The following is a 15,903-nucleotide window of genomic DNA, read 5'->3' as shown; positions in this document are numbered from 1 at the left end:
CATTATATGTATGTACTACAATTTGTTTATCCATTATCTGTCGATGGACGTTTGGACTGTTTCTGCCTTTTGGCTATTGTGAATGGTGCTGCTGTGAACATGCATGTCCATGTACTTGTTTGAGTCCCTGTTTCAGTTCTTTTGGTACATACCTAGGAGTGGAATAGTGGAAATGTTTAGTTTTTGGAGGAGCCACCAAACTGTTTTCCACAGTGGCCACAACATTTTATATCACCATCAGCAGTGCACAAAGGTTCTGATTTCTCTACATCCTTGCCAACACTTGTGATTTTCTGTCTGTAAAAAAATTATAGCCATCCTAGCAGGTGTGAAGTAGTACCTCATTGTGGTTTGATTTGCATTCCCTAATTAGTAGTGGTGTAGAGTATCTTTTCTTGTACTCAGTGCCTGTTTGTATATCTTCTTTGGAAAACTGCCTGTTCGAGTCCTTTGCCTATCTTTTAATTGAGTTGTCTTTTTGTTGTTGAATTTTAGGAATTATTTATATATTCTGGATACTAGACTTTTAGTGCATATTTTTTAACATTAGGTCTCTTTGGCTTGGCTTTCTGATTTTTTTTTAACCTATAGTAAATGCTGCCAGATCAGAAATGTCTAATGAAAGGATCTTAACTATATTCCACGTGGGTTGTGTGAAGAGCATTGGACTAGTACTATTTCTGCCCTGTTGCCTTTGGATAAATTCCAACCTATCTAAACCTCATTTCACCATCCGGGAAGTCTAACCAGCTTTGATCGTTTCCAGAATGGTTGTGAGGACACTCACTGATGGGTGTCCAAGACACCTGGAGGCCGTAAAACGTTATGCAGTTGTAAAGGTGAAAGATAAGTTGTCCCTTTTAGTGTTTTTTACTCTTGTCCTTACTTTGGTTTCATGGATTCTTAACTTTACAACTCATAGCTAAGCACCTAAGAGCCATAAATTTAAGGTGAGAAGAATAACAAGGAATGTTTGCTTTTCAGAGTCATCGTTTTTGAACTTCCATGATTCAGACTGCGAACCCAAAGGATCACCACCCTGTGACTCTCTGCTTTCCCTCAACACTGAAAAGATTCTGGTACGCATCTTCTATCCATGCCTCCTGTTTTTGTGACTGAAGCACGGTGATAATAGTTCCAACAGGTGGAGGTTGCCTGTTGATCAACTAGGAGTTGAGTCCAGTTGGTTCTACATCCATAAGATAAAGATAAGTCATCTGGCATAGGGTTGCATTGAATTATTATGACTTATGAATTGGATGGTTGATCATTCTGGAACTTTTAAGTTCCAAGGAATAAAGGGGAGATTATGGCTAATCCTTAGTACTAGGAGCCTTATGTATTTGAAGATGTAGTGCAATCTTATTTTTCCAGTCTTTGCCTGTGTGGGTATCTTCTGTATCTACATTTTTTATCAGTACCTACTGAACGGTACAGCAGACCTCTCCATTCCAGGGACGAGTGCCTGGCACTGTGTAATGACTGTGCCTGTCTATCCGTGTTAGCACGTGTCCTCCCATAGACTTGTTGCCTCAAGGTGGAAGGGTCCTCTTTTTGTTCACCCTTAATTCTGTGAAACTGAGTTATTCTTTCCATGCCCAAGGTTAACATTTTTTCTCTAGGCCTTTTCCTTCAACATCCGTGTAGATATGTTAGCTTCTTTTGTTTAAAATTTCCCTTTAGGATACTCTTTCTTTTCCAGACAAAGCTTTGCCTTGTCATGTAGGAACTATTGAAAATAGGTAGAAATTGCAAACTAGAGAATGATCAACTGATTTTACCTAACTCATTGCATGGCAGTCAACTTGATATATGAATTATTTTGAATGAGATTTGTCCCAAACGAGAATGGTCTATCTTATAAAGTAGCAACTTGGCCATCAGTGAAAACATTTAAGTAGAAATTGGATAATCCCTGCGTTGGATAGGCAATCAGATTCTTAGCGTTATTAGGGACCTTCTTACTGATAGTAATTCAAGTATTTTCTACTAGGTGCATTTCCACTTTAAGATGGCACTAGCTAGTCACCTACAGGAGAAAGCTCATCAATCTTCTACTTTCATTTTCCCTAGGTTGAAAATATGAGAGTTAGACTATTCATTTATTCATTCCTTCTCCAGATATTTATTTTGTACCTCTTATGTGTCAGGCCTCGTGCTAAGTAAGTACTGGGAATGTAGTGGTGAGCCAGAATCCCTCGGTCCCTGCACTCCTTACTCCTACAGTCACTAACCAAATAATTATACACATAAACATAGTAAACATATGCAAATCATATGAAGGGAAAGCAAAGGGTCAGCATTGTCTCCCTTAAGTTAGGGGGATCAGGCAAGACAGCTTTCAGGCATTGAAACCTGGGCAGGGACTTGAAAGATAGATTGGAGTTAATCTACTAGCAAGTGGGGTTGTGTGTTTCAACTTCCTGAGCACAGCTTCGCAGCTCTGTCCACAGAAGATATCTACAGATGCAGTATTAAAAACAGGAAAGATTCTTTCTGATCAAGAAATTAATTTGTCTATACTATACTATTCCTGACCACTTCTGTTACAGATTTTATTTCTAATAGAATAAAAACACTTTTAAATCAGATACGCTCTTGGAGCCAGCCCAGTGGCATAGCCGTTAAGTTGGCACGCTCCACTTCAGCAGCCTGGGGTTTGCAGGCTCGGATCCTTGGCATGGACCTAGCACTATTAGTCAAGCCACACTGTGGCAGTGTCCCATGTAAAATAGAGGAAGATGGGCACAGATGTTAGCTCAGCAACAATTTTCCTCAAGCAAAAAGAGGAAGATTGGCAACAGATGTTAGCTCAGGGCCAATCTTCCTGACAAAAATAAAAAATCAGATATGCTCTTCAGTATACTCTTGATGTTGCTTGGTAAATGATTTCTTCTTTTTCTGGGATATCGTTTCTGTTCTCTTCCCATATCTTTTTGCACAAAGGCTTGGCAAATGGTAGACTCTCATTAAATACTGGATGAAATAATAAGACTTTTTAAGTATTAAAAGCATTGTTTATAGACTCCTTTTCTTGGCTCTAAGCAATTTATTAAGCAGAAAAATCTTTGGCATCTGTGTGCTTCTCTGTAGCCATCTGAGAAAGAGGAAAGACTCATGTCTGGTCACAACTGAACATACATACAGTGCTGGAATGCCTTCACATGTGGCTAAATCTGCTGCTGCTTGAAGTGATCTTACGAGGTTCCCAGGTGTGGAAGCTCCCAGCTATAGAGCAAAACAAGAAAGAGCTGATAGAGTTTCCTTCCAGTCATCAAGGTTTTACTGGAAGAAATAAAGTGTAAAACATTCCCATAGTATTAGAATTTTGAAATGTTTCATTTTGTCCGGAGCCCTAAGTGGAATGAAGTAAGAATTGTGAATCTCCTGGGATGGGATGCCTTCTGGCCTGTATCTTTTAACTTGTGTTTCAACCAGAGGTAGCTTATTCTTGACCTATTTTATAGGCAAACCAAATACCACGCTAAATCTGAACATCAGTCTGGATTTCGAAAGTAAAGAGAATATGGGTGGAAATACCTTGTTACTCTGTTATTTGTCAGTGAAGCTCAAGAGACCACAATTCGTCATGGCTAATGAATACCAGTCATTAGCTCAAGAGCATGTGTGTTAGTCAAAAGAGGATCCCGTGTGAAATCATTTGGCTGTCATATATGCCTGGAGGCATCTGTACTATGGATTTAAAAAAAGAAGAATTCAGATAATTGGATGTCACTGGTTTCTAATCCTACAGTTTTGCCCAAGGCGACAGATCTTTAGTCTCTTACTGCCTTAGCTTTTCCTGTCTAGGTATGTGTGTACAAGTTTTAATCATATCTTAGGTGAATCTGGTGTGAAGTTACCATTTTAAATGTGTATCCTGGAGGCTGAGCATATCACAACTTAGTGTTGACAGTCAAATCTTGCGGTGAAGTGGCAGCTGTTTGTATTATCAGACGTGATCTGTCTCCAAAATGTGGGGAGCTACCATTTTGTACAGTAGAGAAATACTGCCTGTAAAATCATTCCAGTTACTAAGCTAACTTATTTACTTTATTTTTCCCTAGTTTCCACTTAGGTTTTAGCTTTCCTACCAAATGTGTGCGTGTGTGTTGGTGTGATTTCTTCACAGACAAATTTTCTGCAGTAAGTCAGATGGTTATGTTGGTCACCTGCTGTGCATCATCTAAGAGAATGTCTGGTTTCTTGGTCAGGTTTTTTTGGTCATTTTATGATGTCATCTCTGTACAATTTGTAGCTCTTATTTATAAAATATTTTTTATTTAAAAAGCAGTATTTTGTTACCAAGCCACATTGGAGGACTGATCACTAAAATGTGGTCTTTGCAGCATAATCAAGGTCATTAAATCGTCTGTGAAAATGTGTAGGAAGCTTTGAAGCAGCCAGCAAGATTAATCCCTATGGAAGTAAAAATTTATATCTTCTTGTGGCCGGCCTGGTGGCGTAGTGGTTAAGTTTTCGCCCTCCGCTTTAGCGGCCGGGGGTTTGCCTGTTTGGAACCTGGGTGTGGACCTACAAACCACTCATCAAGCCATGACAGCATCTCACATAGAAGAACTAGAAGGACTTAGAACTAGAATATACAGCTATGTACTGGGGCTTTGGGGAGGGGAGAAAAAACAGCAGAAGATTGGGAACACTTGTTAGCTCAGGGCCAAGCTTCCTCACACACACAAAATTTTACATCTTCTTGGAAACGGAATTACTAATAATAAGTTACACCACAAACTGTGTCCTTGAATACATAATTGATATGACTTAAAGCGAATGTTTTCTTGCTTCCATATAAATCAAGTGTAGCTTTAATTTTTTTTTATTAAGATTATGATAGATTACAACCTTGTGAGATTTCAGTTGTACATTATTGTTAGTCATGTTGTGGGTACACCACTTCACCCTTTGTGCCCTCCCTCCACCCCCCCCTTTTCCCTGGTAACCACTGATCAGTTCTCCTTGTCTATATGTTAACTTCCACCTATGAGTGGAGTCGTATAGATTCGTCTTTCTCTGTCTGGCTTATTTCACTTAACATACTACCCTCGAGGTCCATCCATGTTGATGCGAATGGAAGAATTTTGTCCTTTTTTATGGCTGAGTAGTATTCCATTGTGTATATATACACCATATCTTCTTTATCCAATCATCAGTTTCTGGGCATTTAGGTTGGTTCCATGTCTTGGCTATTGTAAATAATGCTGCGATGAACATAGGGGTGCAAGGGACTCTTTGGATTTCTGATTTCAGGTTCTGAGGATACCCAGTAGTGGGATGCCTGGGTCATAAGGTATTTCTATTTTTAACTTTTTGAGAAATCTCCATACTGTTTTCCATAGTGGCTGCACTAGTTTGCATTCCCACCAACAGTGTATGAGGGTTCCTTTTTCTCCACAACCTCTCCAACATTTGTCGCTCTTGGTTTTGGATATTTTTGCCAATCTAATGGGTGTAAGGTGATATCTTAGTGTAGTTTTGATTTGCATTTCCCTGATGATTGGCGATGATGAACGTCTTTTCATGTGTCTATTGGCCATACTTATATCTTCTTTGGAGAAATGTCTGTTCATGTCCTCTGCCCATTTTTTGATCGGGTTGTTTGTTTTTTTGTTGTTAAGCTATGTGAGTTCTTTGTATGTTATGGAGATTAGCCCTTTGTCAGATAAGTGGCTTGTAAATATTTTTTCCCAATTAGTGGGCTGTTTTTTTGTTTCAATCCTGTTTTCCCTTGCCTTGAAGAAACTCTTTAGTCTGATGAAGTCCCATTTGTTTATTCTTTCTATTGTTTCCCTCAACTGAGGAGTTATAGTGTCCGAAAAGATTCTTTTGAAACTGATGTCAAAGAGTGTACTGCCTATATTCTCTTCTAGAAGACTTATTGTTTCAGGCCTAATCTTTAGGTCTTTGATCCATTTTGAGTTTATTTTGGTGTGTGGTGAAAAAGAATGGTCAATTTTCAATCTTTTGCACGTGGCTGTCCAGTTTTCCCAGCACCATTTGTTAAAGAGACTTTCTTTTCTCCAATGTAGGCCCTCTGCTCCTTTGTCGAAGATTAGCTGTCCATAGATGTGTGGTTTTATCTCTGGGCTTTCAATTCTGTTCCATTGATCTGTGTACCTGTTTTTGTACCAGTACCATGCTGTTTTGATCACTGTAGCTTTGTAGTATGTTTTGAAATCCGGGATTGTGATGCCTCCGGCTTGTTTTTCTTACTCAGGATTGCTTTAGCAATTCGCGGTCTTTTGTTGCCCCATATGAATTTTAGGATTCTTTGTTCAATTTCTGTAAAGAATGTCCTTGGGATTCTGATTGGGATAGCGTTGAATCTGTAGATTGCTTTAGGTAGTATGGACATTTTAACTATGTTTATTCTTCCAATCCATGTGCATGGAATGTCTTTCCATCTCTTTATGTCGTCGTCAATTTCTTTCAAGAAAGTCTTGTAGTTTTCATTGTATAAATCTTTCACTTCCTTGGTTAAATTTATCCCAAGGTATTTTATTCTTTTCGTTGCGATTGTGAATGGGATTGAGTTCTTGAGTTCTTTTTCTGTTAGTTCATTGTTAGTGTATAGAAAGGCTACTGATTTATGTATGTTGATTTTATACCCTGCAACTTTGCTGTAGTTGTTGATTGTTTCTAATAGTTTTTCTATGGATTCTTTGGGGTTTTCTATATATAAGATCATGTCGTCTGCAAACAGCGAGAGTTTTACTTCTTCATTACCTATTTGGATTCCTTTTATTTCTTTTTCTTGCCGAATTGTCTGGCCAACACCTCCAGTACTGTGTTGAATAGGAGTGGCGAAAGTGGGCACCCTTGTCTTGTTCCTTTCAGTTTTTGTCCATTGAGTATGATGTTGGCTGTGGGTTTGTCATATATGGCCTTTATTATGTTGAGATACTTTCCTTCTATACCCATTTTATTGAGGGTTTTTATCATAAATGGATGTTGGATCTTGTCGAATGCTTTCTCTGCATCTATTGAGATGATCATGTGGTTTTTGTTTCTCATTTTGTTAATGTAGTGTATCACGTTGATTGACTTGTGGATGTTGAACCATCCCTATGTCCCTGGTATAAATCCCACTTGATCATGGTGTATAATCTTTTTGATGTATTGCTGTATTCGGTTTGCCAGAATTTTGTTGAGGATTTTTGCATCTATGTTCATCAGTGATATCAGCCTGTAGTTCTCCTTCTTTGTGTTGTCCTTGTCAGGTTTGGGGATCAGAGTGATGTTGGCTTCATAGAATGTGTTAGGGAGTACTCCATCTTCCTCAATTTTCTGGAATAGTTTGAGAAGGATAGGTATTAAATCTTCTTTGAATGTTTGGTAGAATTCTCCAGAGAAGCCGTCTGGTCCTGGACTCTTATTTTTGGGGAGGTTTTTGATTACTGTTTCTATTTCTTTACTTGTGATTGGCCTATTCAGATTCTCAATTTCTTCCTGATTCAGTTTGGGGAGGTTGTAGGAGCCTAGGAATTTGTCCATTTCTTCTAGGTTGTTCAATTTGTTGGCATATAGTTTTTCATAGTATTCTCTTATGATCCCTTGTATTTCATTGGTATCTGTTGTGATTTCTCCTCTCTCATTCCTAATTTTATTTATTTGAGATTTCTCTGTTCTTTTCTTTGTGAGTCTGGCTAAGGGTTTGTCAATTTTGTTAATTTTTTCAAAGAACCAACTCTTTGTTTCATTGATCCTTTCTACTGTCTTTTTTGTTTCAATATCGTTTATTTCTGCTCTTATTTTTATTATTTCCCTCCTTCTACTGACTCTGGGCTTTGTTTGTTCTTCTTTTTCTAATTCTGTTAGGTGTTGTTTGAGGTTGCTTATGTGAGCTTTTTCTTGTTTAGGGAGGTGAGCCTGTATTGCAATGAATTTCCCTCTTAGGACTGCTTTTGCTGCATCCCAAATGATTTGGTGTGTCATGTTCTCATTTTCATTTGTCTCCAGAGAATATTTGATTTCTTCTTTAATTTCTTCAATAATCCATTGTTTGTTCAGAAGCGTGTTGTTTAGTCTTCACATTTTTGCACCTTTCTCTGCTTTATTCTTGTAGTTGATTTCTAGTTTCATAGCATTATGATCAGAAAAGATGCTTGATATTATTTCAACTCTCTTGTATTTATTGATGCTTGCTTTGTTTCCCAAAATATGGTCTATCTTTGAGAATGTTCCGTGCGCACTTGAGAAGAATGTGTAACCTGCTGTTTTTGGATGTAGTGTTCTATATATATCTATTAAGTCCATCTGGTCTAATTTTTCATTTAATTCTATAATTTCCTTGTTGATTTTCTGTCTGGATGTTCTGTCCATTGGTGTCAATGGTGTGTTGAGGTCCCCTACTATTATTGTATTGTTGTTGATGTCTTCTTTTAGTTCTGTTAAGAGTTGCTTTACAAATTTTGGTGCTCCTGTGTTGGGTGCGTGTATATTTATAAGTGTTATGTCTTCTTGATGGAGAGTCCCTTTTATCATTATATACTGTCCCTCTTTGTCTTTCTTTATCTGTTTTGCTTTGAAGTCTACTTTGTCTGATATTAGTATAGCGACACCTGCTTTCTTTTGTTCATTATTAGCTTGGAGTCTTGTTCTCCATCCCTTCACTCTGAGTCTGTGTTTGTCTTTGGGGCTGAGGTGTGTTTCCTGGAGGCAGCATATTGTTGGGTCTTGTTCTTTGATCCATCCTGCCACTCTGTGTCTTTTGATTGGAGAGTTCAATCCATTTACATTTAGAGTGATTATTGAAATGTGGGGGCCTACTGCTGCCATTTTATGTCTTGTTTTCCGATTTTCTTCAATTTCCTTTGTTTCTCGTCCCATGGTTTAATCTGTTCTGATGGAGATCTGCTACTCTCTGTTGTTGTCCTTCTACTTATCTCCTTTGCTCTTGGTTTTGTAGCCCCTTCCCTTTTTTTGATTTTTCAGGAATGAGGGTTTTCCTGAGCATTTCCTGAAGAGGAGGTTTTGTGGCAATGAACTCCCTTAATTTTTGTTTATCTGGGAAAGTTTTTAGTTCTCCATCGTATTTGAAGGATATTTTCGCTGGGTAGAGAATTCTCGGCTGTAGGTTTTTGTCCTTCAGATTTTTGAATATATCATTCCACTCTCTTCTAGCCTGTAAAGTTTCTGCTGAGAAATCTGCTGATAGCCTGATGGGGGTTCCTCTGTAGGTTAATTTCTTCTGCCTGGCTGCCCTTAGTATTTTCTCCTTGTCGTTGACTTTTGCTAGCTTCACTACTATATGCCGTGGGGTTGGTCTTCTTGCATTGATAAAGTTTGGAGATCTCTTGGCTTCTGTCACATGAAGTTCCATCTCTCTCCCCAGGTTTGGGAAGTTCTCAGCCATTATTTCTTTGAACAGGCTTTCTGCCCCCTTCTTTCTCTCTTCTCCCTCTGGTATACCTATAATCCTTACCTTGCATCTCCTAATTGCGTCTGATAATTCTCGGAGACTTTCTTCATTTCTTTTCAGTCTTACTTCTCTCTCCTCCTCTGCCTGCAGCATTTCTATATTCCTATCTTCCAAATTGCTAATTCTTTCCTCCATATTATCGGCCCTACTGTTCAGTGCGTTTAGATTTTTCTTAATCTCCTCTATTGTTTTCTTCATTTCCAGTATTTCTGTTTGGTTCTTCTTTATAGTATCAAACTCTTTTGTGACAAAGCTCCCGAACTCGTTGAGTTGTCTATCTGAATTCTCTTTTAACTCATTGAATTTTTTAATGATGGCTGTTTTGAAGTCATCGTCATTTAGGTTATATATTTCATTTTCTTTGGGATTGTTTTCTGTGTATTTGTTATTTTCCTTCTGTTCTGGAGATTTAATGTATTTTTTCATATTGCTTGATGGTGTAGATTTGTGCCTCCACATAGAGATAGAGTTTAGTTACTGCTTCCACTTGTTTCTACTGGTGTGGTGGGGGAGAAGCTGTTTATACTGCACCAACCAGGAACCCTATCAGCTGTTGCTAACTGGGCCTGGGCCCCTCCTCGTAGTCACAGTGGTCCTGTGGGTTCCCTCTTCAGCTGTGGGGGCCACAGGGGGGCTTCAGGCTGCTGGTGCCTACTGTTGCAGACCACCTAGACGTGCTCCCTCCTTAGGGTCTGCAGCGGTGTTATGGGCTTTTCCAGCAGCCAGGGGCAGGATCACTTATATTTCCAGCTCCGTCACTGTCGGTGCCCACAAAATCTCACTTGTCCACTATGGGTTACAGCAGAGCTATGGGCATCTTCTGCAGTCTGTGGTTAGCTCACCTAGCTATGCTACTTTTGTCCCAGGGTCTTCCAGCCTTGTGATTGCCGGACGGGTGCTCTCTACTAGTGCTGTGCAGAGGCTTTCGCTGAGGCTGCTGTGAGACTGTAGGGTTTCCCCCTGGGCTACGGAGCCGGGTCGCTGGAACTCCACCCAGCCCCAGTCCTCTCCCCCAGGATCTCGGGGAGCCCCTTGCCCTGTCTGGGGGATAGCCGGAGACCTTGAGTTCAGTGGCAGCTGGCCAGCTGCTGCCCTGCCTGGTATTCTCCTCTCCTGGACCCTCCCGGCGTTGTGGATGCTGGGAGGGGCCTCTCTGCTAATGGCAGGTAGAGCCTCTGCCTGCTGCTGGGGCGGAACTCTGGAGTATCCCCCCCCAGGCCGCGGAGCCGGCCACTGGAGCTCCACCCAGCCCCAGTCCTCTCCCAGGAGATCTCCGTTAGCCCTGAGCCCCAAGCCGCGATAGCCACAGTCAGTGGGGCCGGCGGCGGCAGCTGGCGGGCCACCGCCCCGTTTGGGATTCTCTACGGGTGCCTCCTGGCGTTGTGGATGCTGGGCAGGGCCTCTCCGCTAATGGCAGGCAGAGACTTTGCCTGCTGCCCGGGCGGAACTCCGGAGCTTCCCCCCCAGGCCACGGAGCTGGCTGCTGGAACTCCACCCAGCCCCAGTCCTCTCCCGGGAGATCTCCGGTAGTCCCGAGCCCCACCTGGCAGTCAGTGGGGCCGGCGGGTGGCAGTTGGCAGGCCGCCGCCCCATTTGGGATTCTCTACGGGAGCCTCCCGGCTTTGTGGATGCTGGGCGGGGCCTCTCCGCTAATGGCAGGTAGAGACTCTGCCTGCTGCCCGGGCGGAACTCTGGAGTTTCCCCCTCCACCTCCTGGGCCGCAGAGCCGGCCGCTGGAGCTCCACCCAGCCCCAGTCCTGTCCCAGGAGATCTCCGGTAGTCCCGAGCCCGGCCCGGCAGTCAGTGGGGCCGGCAGCCGCAGCTGGCGGGCCGCCGCGCCATTTGGGATTCTCTCCGGGAGCCTCCTGGTGTTGTGGATGCTAGGCGGGGCCTCCCTGCTAATGGCGGGTAGAGGTTTTCCCCGCCGACTCAGGTGTGTAACTCTGGAGCTTCCCTCTGGGCTTAGGTGTAATTGCGGGGGGCTTAGGTAGGGCTCTGGTCACCTGTTTCCACCGTCGCTCCTCTGGTGTGCCCTCCCTCCTGCCCTAGGTGTGTGTTGATGTTCTGGGGGCGTCTGCTGGAAGAAAGCTGCTTGCAGGTACTAGGCTGTTTGGGGTCGGGGTCGGAGAGTTTTCACTTATCTCCATCTCCTCCCGGAGGGAAGTCTGTCCGCCTTCCGATGTATAGCAGCATGGGTCTCTCAGGCGTCCTGAGATGCTATATGGATATCCTTTGTTAAGCGATGAATGTCCAGTTAGTTGTAGATTCGAAGGGGGAGAGACAAGGAAGACTACTCATGCTGCCATCTTGGATCTTCCTCTGGACACACCGTAGCTTTAATTTTTTAAAATACGGATTTCATTATAAGTTTTCTCTTCATTTGTGACAAGCTAAAATGTATGTTTGTTTGTTTTTATTTCAGAGCCAGGCCAAGACTATTGCAGAACAAAAGAGATTCCCGTTTGCTACTGATAATGACAGCACGAATGAAGAGTTAGGTGAGACTTGAATCAGGGGATGTTCCTGTGGCATTTGCCTAGAATTTATGATTAGATGCAGAGTAGGTAGGCAAGATGGTGAGGGAGAAAGAACACAGAGATGGCTCTGCCAACACGAGTGCTTGATCTTAGACAGGGCATTCAACCCTTGCAAGAGTCCCTATGTTATAGGCTGTAAAATGAAAGATTTGGATGGAATGATCAGTAAGCACTGTTTTGCCTCTATGTTTCTATGGAAATTAATAGTTATGGTAATGAGTTCTTATAAGCTGTTATTCATTAAAAGTTAGTTGTGTGCTGTCATCAACTATGAACACTATAGAAGTGAAAGCAGAAGAGATCACACCTACTTTACTCTTCTGTATATAAAATAGCTAGGCTTAAGTTAATTTTACTCATGAGGCCAGTCAGTGATTGTTGGGTCTGTAGAAAAGTTGAGTTCATTCAAATCTGCAAATGGGTCATGCAGTTTGGTCTGTTCATGCCATGGTTTTCCCAGTGTCTGATATGCTGTGTGTGTGTCTTCCTCATTAACCTGATCAGCTCCCACTTGAGGGAGTAAACGAAACTGAATACAGGACTGAAGAGCGCAGCTGGACATGTTTCACATAAGCGTGTGTTCCCATGTGGGGCCTGGTGACCCGCAGCATCTGCAGAAAATTGTTTCTAATTTATGCACAATCATTTTATCCTTTCCACGGCCATAAACATTTTATATTAAGACTGAGCATTTCTTGTATTGGCTCCTTTCCTCTGTTAGTGCAGATAGTTGAGAAGTGACTATTTTGAAAGTATTAATCACTTTTTTGGTAATATTCTTTGAGTAGGCTTTGAGAATTAATTACCCTTTAAGACATCAGATTTGATCTTTTCTGAAATCCTTGGATTCTGTTCAGCCTCGTATTCATTTATGAAGTAATGGATTAGGGGCCTGATATGTACCACATCTGTTCTATGCTCTAAGTTAATCCTAGTGGACCCTGGGGTACCATAGGCCCTGAACTGGCTTAGGATCTTTGTACCACAGTATTTTTTTCTGGGAAGAATGACTTCTGTCAACATACACGTTGCTGGGAGATGTGGAATTGCTGGTTAGTAACAATGTGTGAGATTTCCTGCTACCCTAGTTTTTTCTTTATGCCTTTGGACTCCCACAACAAAATTTAGATCCTAGTGATTATTTATATTTGTGCAGAGTTTGGATTTTTTTTTATGGATACTTTTGGATTTTTCCCAAAAAGTGATAATTTTTTGGTGGAAAGATTTGAGAGCTGCATTCGATTGTATTTGAATGGATTTCAACAGCCTTGCCATGGACAACAATTTAAACATATTCCTAAGTGCAAAATTTATTCCCTAAAACTGTATTTGTTTTTATGGGTCACTTATTCATTTGTTCATTCAAGAGATATTTACTGATTATGCAAAGATAGATAGGGAATTCTAAAAGCTTAGATCTGAAAGGAGTCTAAGAAAGTTTTCTACAGGCATGTTAAGCAAGACCCAGAGAGTAATGTGACTGAGGTCCCCATGATGACATGACTGGTGAATGGTGGAGCCAGAATCCAAGCCCAGATGTTGGCTTTCCAATATATCATCATCTGCCTGATTCAAAAAAGTACAGGTTTATGTTTCAGTCCATGTTCATCTAATCCTCAAAGAATTCAAGCCATTTTGCAGTCCAGCTCAGTGCACAGCAGTTTCAGCGCAGCCTTGATTTATTTCAGTGCAGTATGTTGGTTAGGACGGTGGGTCCCAAGCCAGGCAGCCTGGTTCCTTTGTCTCACTCACTGTGTGTTGTATTTGGACAGTTTGTTTAACTGCTGTATGCTTCATTTCTTTGTCTGCAGATGGGGATCGTAATTGTACCTACCTCACTGCAATTAAGGAGTAAATGAGTTAATGCCTGTAAATGTTTAGGACTCTGCCTGGCATGTATTAAGAGTGTTATATGTGTAACTATTATTGTTGTTGTTGTTGTTTTCATTACTAATACTGCTGGCCCCCACCAGCGATGTCTTTGGTTATCTCATTATCTGAATAGTATCCATTCTTCTTATTCTAAATACAAATTTGACCTTTATTTATCTTTTCAAAAAAATGAGGATAGAAACAGTCCTCTTTTTATTTTGAGGAAAGCCCCCAAAAGCTCTTATGTTGTTATGATGCTCAATGTTATTGAACTTTACTTTTCTCAGGTCATTTATAAAGATATTCTAAATCTCTTTTTGCATTTAATGTTTCTACTGCGTTTAATGTTTTTCCTACTTTTGTCAGGAAATTTAAGCTCTTAATGATAGTTAAAGTTTTTGTTGCCCATCTCCTTGAACAACTATTAGATCCAAGAATTCGAGGGTTATAATAAAGCTTTTCTGCAAAGAAATGTGATCAAAATAGTATTATGTTGAGTGAGGAATGCAGTACAATTTTTCCAGGGACATTTGGGGATTTAGGGAGTTAGGGCAAATATTATAGATGGAAATGTAATCTAAAATACTAAAATTTAATGTTTTTTGGACAGTTGAAAAAGTTGAGTTAAAATATTGCCAGTTTTTAAGAGATTGTCGTGCCTCTGATTTCAAAATACCACTTACCTAAACAGCTCGATCCAAAACTATTTATTCATCTTTAGTGTATAGTTTAAGTAGTGGTTTGACTATATTTTGAGTAGAAGAGGTAGGAAAAAGACTGCCATCGCATTGCAATGGTGTGAATTATCTACAGTTAGCATTATATTAATATATATTAATTTGAGACTCTGTTTTTGTTTTTACTGAATAATTGGCAGTAAATTCAGCACCCTCAGGAATCCAGCTTTTTTATACTACTTGGGTATTTCTCATAACTTTGACAGTAAAATCACATTGCCAAGTTATGTGGCTATTATACAGGCTTATTACTAGTTCTTTTGATATATAGATAAGAAACATCATAAAAGTTATCTGGTTTTTGAAAGTGAGTGATTGGCTTAGAAAAAGATAATTACTTCTTGTAGACAGATATTTTATAGACGGCATTAATAATTTAAATCTAGATAGACCTAGAAGACTGATTAGTAGTGCTGAATGGTAGAAGAATTCAATTACAGCTTATTAACCTCTAGGTTTTCTTTAACTGCTTCTAGTCCTTGGAGCTGCCTTTTAAGACTCAGTAAAGCATTTAGCTATTGATTCCAGTCTGAGATCCTTTATTCTTTCCTTTAATATTTTTGTCTTTTGTTTCATAGCTATTGCTTATGTGTTGATTGGCAGTGGTCTCTATGATGAAGCAATAAGACATTTTTCAACAATGCTTCAGGTAATTTTTCTTCTTAATTATATAATTTCAAGTTTATAGTCATGACCAAAATATGGACTTATGCATAGCTAAAGTGCCGCAGTAAAACATGGATTTTAAGATTATACAGGAAAGTAAAGGAAATCAGCCTTCACTGAGCACTTTCTTGGTGCAGGCCTCATAACATGCTCTCATTTAATCTTTGCAGTATTGCTTTGTTTTAAACTGGGAAGATGGGAGCTACAGAGGTCAAGCAGTTTGCTTGATAGTCTCCCCACCATCAGGTGGCAGAGATGGGACTGTAATGGAAGTTTAAAAAAGACGAACATTAGCTTCAGTTCACTTTCCTCTCTACCATGATATCTCCCATGAGATGTGGACACTGGAAATTCTTGGAATTCCAGATGTTGACTTTCTATACAGGAGCTGATCTGCATGGTCAACTGAAGTTCCACTCATGGATTTGTTTCTCACCTTAAAGTATAATTGTGAGACTCTTCAGTGAAAGTATGGGGACTTTATTGATTGATGGCTGTGTTAAAATCTTGTTTAAAATGCTTAGATATACATGTCTAAGAGTTTCAAAGGAGACCCGTAGCACAGCCTAGCATTGTTGGCCTTATATCTCGTATCGTTATTTAACTGTATTCTTGTAGATGCCTGACCATTATCAACTATTGATGCATCTGTCCA

General features: G+C 40.5%; 1 protein-coding gene across 7 annotated transcripts in view; it reads left to right on the top strand.

The window, feature by feature from the left end:
- The window catches only part of TTC13 (tetratricopeptide repeat domain 13), a 79,501-nt gene that overhangs the window by 13,647 nt on the left and 49,951 nt on the right, over positions 1-15,903 (top strand). For all 7 annotated transcript variants that reach the window (XR_006887572.1, XM_046654267.1, XM_046654266.1 and 4 more), the window contains exons 2-4: positions 985-1,079; positions 11,859-11,934; positions 15,161-15,231. Coding sequence is in view for 6 of the 7 variants with exons in the window: in XM_046654267.1 (XP_046510223.1) it covers positions 985-1,079; positions 11,859-11,934; positions 15,161-15,231 (242 nt within the window). In the remaining variant the exon portion in view is untranslated. The remainder of the gene's footprint in view (positions 1-984; positions 1,080-11,858; positions 11,935-15,160; positions 15,232-15,903) is intronic.

This window comes from Equus quagga, chromosome 2 (genome assembly GCF_021613505.1).
Source record: "Equus quagga isolate Etosha38 chromosome 2, UCLA_HA_Equagga_1.0, whole genome shotgun sequence".
NCBI lineage: Eukaryota > Metazoa > Chordata > Mammalia > Perissodactyla > Equidae > Equus > Equus quagga.
This window is presented reverse-complemented; position numbering and strand designations above follow the sequence as displayed.